This window comes from Colobus angolensis, unplaced genomic scaffold, assembly GCF_000951035.1.
Source record: "Colobus angolensis palliatus isolate OR3802 unplaced genomic scaffold, Cang.pa_1.0 Scaffold267, whole genome shotgun sequence".
In the NCBI taxonomy this organism is placed as follows: Eukaryota; Metazoa; Chordata; class Mammalia; order Primates; family Cercopithecidae; genus Colobus; species Colobus angolensis.
Window position 1 is genome coordinate 735,928 of NW_012115899.1, and position 6,669 is coordinate 742,596.

The window sequence follows — 6,669 nt, forward strand, 5'->3', positions numbered from 1 at the left end:
AGCACTTGCTATGTACAAAGCAGGTGTGCTGTAAACTAACACTCTTATTCCTAGTTCCAATGAAAGACGGTCTGTGGCCGAGGAGACCCACACCCTTCAATTCAGGCATGGCTTCGTTGCAGTTCTCTCCAAGTAAGTACTCCCGAGGGGCCAGCACCAGTGTGACTCCGTCGCCCAGGGGACAGCTTTGGGCTCTCTCTCTTGTAGATGGAGCTGGTGGTCAGGATGAATGTGGACACTGTCCTTCTGAGAGGAGCCTGCTTAGAACCCAGGCTCTGATACTGATCTCTAGGGTACTAACATTTGGGTCACAGAAACCCCATTGTGGTCATCAAAGGAGGTGTGTTGCCAACTAGTCTTGCTACAAAAGGGAGTTAATATGACGCTGTGGAGGGAAGAAGGCAGCTGTGGGACTGGGAAGTAAGGAGGGGATGAGTAAGGCCATTTGAGGGATAATGAATAAAATGAACCAGCCCAACTATACAGAATTCAAATATTCCGCTTCACCCCAACTGCACTACGACCACTTTACATTTTGACATTCAGCTTTTATTCCTTTTTTTTTCTTTTTTTTTTTTGAGACAGAGTCTGGCTCTGTCGCCCAGGCTGGAGTGCAGTGGCCGGATCTCAGCTCACTGCAAGCTCCGCCTCCCGGCTTATTTTTCTTTAACTGAGATAAAGCCTCACTCTGTTGCCCAGGCTGGAGCACTTGGTGCGATCTCAGCTCACTGCAACCTCTGCTGCCCAGGTTCAAGCGATTCTCCTGCCTCAGCCTCCCGAGTAGTTGAGACTACAGGTGGACACCACCAGGCCCAACTAATTTTTAAAAAATTTTTAGTAGAGATGGGGATTTCACCATGTTGGCCAGGCTGGTCTTGAACTCCTGGCCTCAGGTGATCCAGCCGCCTCATCCTCCCAAAGTGCTGGGATGACAGGCATGAGCCACCGCACCTGGCCTCATTCCTCGTAAAGGTCTGGTGCCCTTTGTCCTAGTGTATTCAGTTGAAAGTACTCAAGTTCATTCAAAAAGAGAAGGCCGGGCGCGGTGGCTCACGCCTGTCATCCCAGCACTTTGGGAGGCCGAGGTGGGTGGATCACCTGAGGTCAGGAGTTCGAGACCAGCCTGGCTAACACGGCAAAACCCTGTCTCTACTAAACATATGAAAATGAGCCAGGTGTGGTGGCAGGCGCCTGTAATCTTAGCTACTCGGGGGGCTGAGGCAGGAGAATCACTTGAACCCGGGAGGCAGAGGTTTCAGTGAGCCAAGATTGCACCACTGCACTCCAGCCTGGGCGACAGAGCAAGACTCCGTCTCAAAAAAAAAAAACAAGAAAGGAGGATGGGTGCGGTAGCTCATGCCTGTCATCCCAACACTTTGGCAGGCTGAGGTGGAGGATCACTTGAGCCCGGGAGGTTGAGGCTACACTGAACCATGACTGTTCCACTGCGCTCTAGCCTGGGCAACAGAGTGAGACCCTGTCTCCAACAAAGGGAGAAAGAGTCCTCAAGGGCTGATGCATGTCCTCTCAATTGCAGACCATCCATAATGTACGTGAACACAGGCCGGGGGCTTTCTCACCACAAAGAATTCCTCTTCCATGTAAGTACTTATTGTTGTAAAGCTATAGGTGGCAAAGCAACACCCGCTTTGATTTCCTGCTCTGGTTTTAACTTGCAGATACATGGGGAAAACCTCTTTGGAGCAGAATACCAGTTGCAAATTTGTGTCCCAACCAAATTACGAGGTCTCCAGATTGTAACAGTGAAGAACCTGACGAGGACTCAGGTATTTAAAGGCAGTTCTTTATCTCAATCGCATCTCTTTCCAGAGTGACTACAGAGTCTCAAGTATAAAAACCAGAGTTCTAGAAACGGAGGAAAGACAAGTTAACCATGGGAAAAGATGAGGAGTAAATTACCGAAGTCCTGTTCAGAAGGAATCTCAGTTACTCAGATCTTAAAGCAACCTGTCAGTTTTCCTCCCGTTGAGGAAAAATAAGCAAAAGTTAAAACCTTGTCAGTAGACAGAGACATCTCCCCTTTGAAAATTGATAAATTCTGCTTCTCTGTTTGACTGATACAACATGTGACATTTCTTACACTGCCCCCTGTAAGTTGCTTACTAGCTTCCCTTCTTCTCCCCTGAGACTCTTTTTTTGGTCTCTGCTTTGCCTCAGCCTCTTTACTTTCAGTTGTCTCATCCGTAGTCTGGTTCCCAAAGCTAGCCTTGATACCTGAAGCAACAGGCTCTGCTCAGTATGATGGCTGAAGCCTGGGCTTTTTTTTTTTTTTTTTTTCTCAGACTACATCAGTGTCAAGGCTCAAAAAATGGAAAGGAATTTACAGAAATGACTCTGCTGACAATTAGAAAGAGGGCTTACAGGTCAGGGACCATGGCTCACGCCTGTAATCCCAGCACTTGGGATGCCGAGGTGGGTGGATCACAAGGTCAGGAGTTCGAGACCAGCCTGGCCAACATGGTGAAATCCCATCCCTACTAAAAAAATACAGAAAATTAGCCAGGCGTGGTGGCGTACGCCTGTAGTCCCAGCTACTCGGGAGGCTGAGGTGGGAGAATTGCTTGAACCCGGGAGGCGGAGCTTGCAGTGAGCTGAGATGTGCCACTGCACTCCAGCCTGGGTGACAGAGCAAGACTGTCTCAATAAAATAAAATAAAGAGGGCTTACAAATATAAACATTTGCATTCATATGTAGTTTATTTATTTTTAAAAATAGAGGCAGGGGTCTTGCTATGTTGACCAGGCTAGATTTGAATTCCTGGGCTCAAGCGATCCTCCTGCCTCAGCTTCCCGAGTAGCTGGGACTACAGGCGCCCGCCACTGCACCCAGCTAGTTTACTTTTTAAAGAACGTTTGTTATCAGCACATTTAAACATTTCAACAAATATTTCAGTTTCCATTTGGAAACAAAATTCTTGTTTGAAAAGCTGACTGGAAGCCTGTGAGAATGGGAGTTCCACCCTGCTCTGAGGATGGAGGTTGACACAGCACCAGAGGCTTCAAGACCAGCCTCCTCTCACCTGGGGGCAGTCAGACACAGTGAGCTTACTTAAACAGACTGTGCTGGCAGAGCAAGTCAGTGGCAGAGCTGAAGTTCAGCATTGTCCTGTGGAACTCCCGGATCTGCTTCCTGATTTGCTTCATGGCGGGAGTGTTACATTTACTCTTGAAGGTCATTTGTTTCAGAATCTTGTCTGTCAGGTAATGTAGCCACAGCACATTACTGTAAGGGTGATATTCTCCCCAGCAGTTGTTATTCTCCTTCTTCATGAGCCTGTAGATGTCAAACTGGTAGTCACCATCACCGGTAAACAGGTCCTCATCCATGGAAACGTCACAGAAAACCACAATCCCGTCCCGTTCCAAGCGTGACAGGGTGTAGTCAATGATGCTGACTTGCAGCCCGCGGGTGGGGATGGTGCTGCTCTGCCCATTGAGGGTGTACTGGAGTTCTTTGAGGCTGGTTTTCTTTAAGAGCACATTCCCCCAGTGTAAGTCTCGGTGCTCAAAGCGCAGTGACGCCTCCGCCACTGCGAGGGAGGCTGTGAGCTGGTGTAGAATGCTCTTTGCAGTAGCCAAGGAAGACAACTTGGTTTTCATTTGCTCTAGGTCAGTCCCTCCAAACTCAAATTCCAGCACAATGAAGAGCTGGTCGTCTTTAAACATATCAGGCCGGTCATTTGCAGAGCCTTTGGTTGAATGATAGTGATCCCAGGCTTTGAGGAGCAAGGGAGGGTAAGATCCCTGGACACAGTGCACTGAGTTCAGCCCGATAAAGCCTTCTGTGCGGTTGCACACTTCACCGGATAAGAGGCTCAGCTCTTTGGAGATGATGATCTCTGGCAGGATTTCCTCAAAGGTTTTCTGATGGGATCCATTGACTAAATCGGGTCCTTCAATAGCAATGATTTTTATGGCTACGGGTGCGTGATCAGCAATTGTTCGAAACACTTCGCCAAACACCCCTTCCCCAATCTTCTCACAGCATTGCAGTTTTTCTGTGGGAAGGCAATGGCTGAAGGGGACAGGACCCTTCTGATTGCATTCCCCATACACCTTTTCAGCATCAGATGCCTTTTTGTTTGAAATACTTGGAGTGTTTAAGGGGCTTAGCAAATACATTGAGGAGGAGTGCCAAGAGGACAGAGTACCACTTGTTTTGTTCATGACAGGCCGGTTTGAACGTTCCGATAGGAGGGATCCAGAGAGAGAAGTGGCAGTGGTATAGGTGCTGCAGACCTCTGACACATCAGTCACAATTTTCTTCTTGTGGAAACTGAAGGAAGCCCTGGTTTTGGTCCAAAAGCTGGCATTCTGTAAAGGAGTCAGGTCCTGGGTGGGGAACGAATCTTTCCTCATCTTTTGGCCCTTTTTAAAGTGGTGGGAATGGAGGAGAGAGGTTTCCCTTGCCTCCTGATGCTTGCTCTTCCGGCTTGGTCTAGTTCTCTCCAGCCTGTCGAATCCCCCCGGCACAATGCAGCCCTTGGAAACGCTGGCTTCCTGATGCTGTCTCCGGACGGCCTCTTGAAGCCCTCTCTCTTGACAAGAGTCCTGGCCTGTGGCCCTCCTCTTGCCTGTGTTTGACAGACCTGGACGCTCCGGTCCACTTCCCACCAGTTTCCTTTTACTGCAGGATTCCCTCATACTCTTCCCATCTGCTCCAAACTCAGAATCCTCAGGGGTTCCTGAGTTCATAAGGCCAAAGATTGCTGACCTGAGGCTGGCACGGGTTTGGTGGACCATCCTGGTGAGCCTGGCTCCTCCTGTCGCTTCCTCCTGGGAGCAGGGGAGAGACGCTTGGTCCAGGGAGACTTCCGGGAGGTAGAGGCCGCTCGGGACGGCTGAGGCTGCAACCAGAGAGGCGGAGGTGCCGATCGAGATGACCCTGTCCCTTGGCGTTGGGGACCCGGGGCCGGGCGAGGCCAGAGAGCTGAACAGGGAAGCACTGGTGCCCACCTCGTCGCCGTCCCTGGGCTGGCCGCACACGCTGAGGTCCGGGCTGAGGCGGCCGGGGTCGCGGCTGGGGAAGGGCGGGAGTCGGAGCGGGCCGCAGGGGGTGCTGCACTTCTGCGGGGGCCGAGTTCGCAGCCCCAGGCGTCTTGGGGTCACGATGAGGCTCGGGCGAGCTCGCAGCTTCCGGCGCTTTGGGGTCACGGTCAGGCTGGGCCGGTCCTTGGGGACTCGGCCGCCGGGACGCCTCCGCCGCCGCCTCACCGGGCTGCCGGGGAAGTCGGGGTCGTCCGGATCGTCGGGATCGTCCGGATCGTCGGACTGCGAGGGGTCGCCGATGCTGGCGTCGCTGCTGCCACTGCTGTTGAAGAAACGCCTCCGGTCCTGCGGCGGGAACCACTGCGCGGCTTCTCGGCCCGGCCGCCGCTGTCTCCTGCCGTCGGCAGCCCCATAAGTGCGGAAAAGCCGGCTCCCAAATCCCGGGGACGAAGCCGCCATGGCCAGCACCCGCCAAGATGTTCAAACGCAAACGTCGCGAGACTTCCGCGCGACGCGGACGCGCCGGCCTGCCGCGGGGTCCTAGCTCCCGGCTCTGCGCATGCGCAGCTCGCCGGGGCACGGGCCGGGGCCGGGGCCGGAAACTGGCGTCTCGGTTTGTTCAGCGCGTCGCGGTCATGGGTCTCGTTTCAGGCCTTCACGGTGTGCACCTGGAGTCAGGAGCGCGCTTGTGGGTTCATTGCGGTTCAGGTAGGTGCGGCGGTCCCGACAGGCCAGGGGAGGGCGGAGAGCCTGAAGCGGGTGACACGAGAGGCTGGGAGACTGTTTTTCCAGGGTCCACCCCTGCCTGCCAGTGCCGGGGGCCCCCAGGCCCTCCCTAGCTTCGTCCCTGGGTCTCATTTGCTCCCGCTGGAGCTTTGCTTGGGCCGAGGTGAGCGCTGAAATTGCGCACACCCTCTCTTCTGGGACCTTACGATGCTCTGTGTCCAAAGTGTTAAACGTGTCAGTCTTTCCGCACGGAAAGGAGTTATGTGAACTAGACCTTGCTTTTCCAGCATGTGGAAGAATGGCATTCAGTGAGCTGTGTCATCGCTTCCGATAAAGAAAATGTAACCGTGGCTGCAGAGATCTCCGTGGATCACGCTGAGGAGGTATTTGAGACTGAAATGCTCCAGATTTGATTATCCAGTTGCTCACGGACATCGCCCCTAGGAGAGATAATAGCATCTTTGTGTAACGTGTCCAAAATAGGTCTTTTGGTGGGAAAAACCAACCCGCTGCTCCAGCCCGTTCCTTAGTTGCCCTCAGGAGGGTGATTTACTCCAGTTACAGTACAACGAACTCTAGGGATTACCTGTGACTCCCCTTTCCTACATCTCCACGTCTATTCCAGCAGCAAGCCCTGCCATTTCCGTGCCCAAATATATCCTAAATCCATTCACTTCTCTCCATTGCCACTGCCGTTATAATTCAAACTACCCTTTCTTGCCAGGGCTGTTGCAATAACCTTCAGCCTGCTTTTCTTGCCTCTGCTTCTCCCACATTCTCTACAGATAATTCCCACAGTAACAGCTATGCACCTTCTAAGAGCAGACATTAGATTGTGCCACTCCCCTGCTTATTTAAAAAACAAAACAAAACTGGTGCTTGAGCACACTTAGACTAAAATCCATACTTTTTTCATGGCCAGAACAAGGCATT

The 6,669-nt window shown here is 52.3% G+C and overlaps 2 protein-coding genes across 2 annotated transcripts in view; one reads left to right on the forward strand and one right to left on the reverse strand.

Annotated features, from left to right (window-relative positions):
• Positions 1-6,669, forward strand: part of ITGAE (integrin, alpha E (antigen CD103, human mucosal lymphocyte antigen 1; alpha polypeptide)) — a 92,905-nt gene that overhangs the window by 71,904 nt on the left and 14,332 nt on the right. The window contains exons 24-28 of the mRNA XM_011947507.1: positions 55-132; positions 1,538-1,601; positions 1,680-1,787; positions 5,662-5,718; positions 6,024-6,119. Of these exons, the coding sequence (XP_011802897.1) occupies positions 55-132; positions 1,538-1,601; positions 1,680-1,787; positions 5,662-5,718; positions 6,024-6,119 (403 nt within the window). The remainder of the gene's footprint in view (positions 1-54; positions 133-1,537; positions 1,602-1,679; positions 1,788-5,661; positions 5,719-6,023; positions 6,120-6,669) is intronic.
• On the reverse strand, positions 2,706-5,509 carry GSG2 (germ cell associated 2 (haspin)). The gene has a single exon (XM_011947471.1). It carries the CDS (start codon positions 5,467-5,469, stop codon positions 3,067-3,069), a length of 2,403 nt encoding a protein of 800 aa, XP_011802861.1. The 5' UTR covers positions 5,470-5,509; the 3' UTR covers positions 2,706-3,066.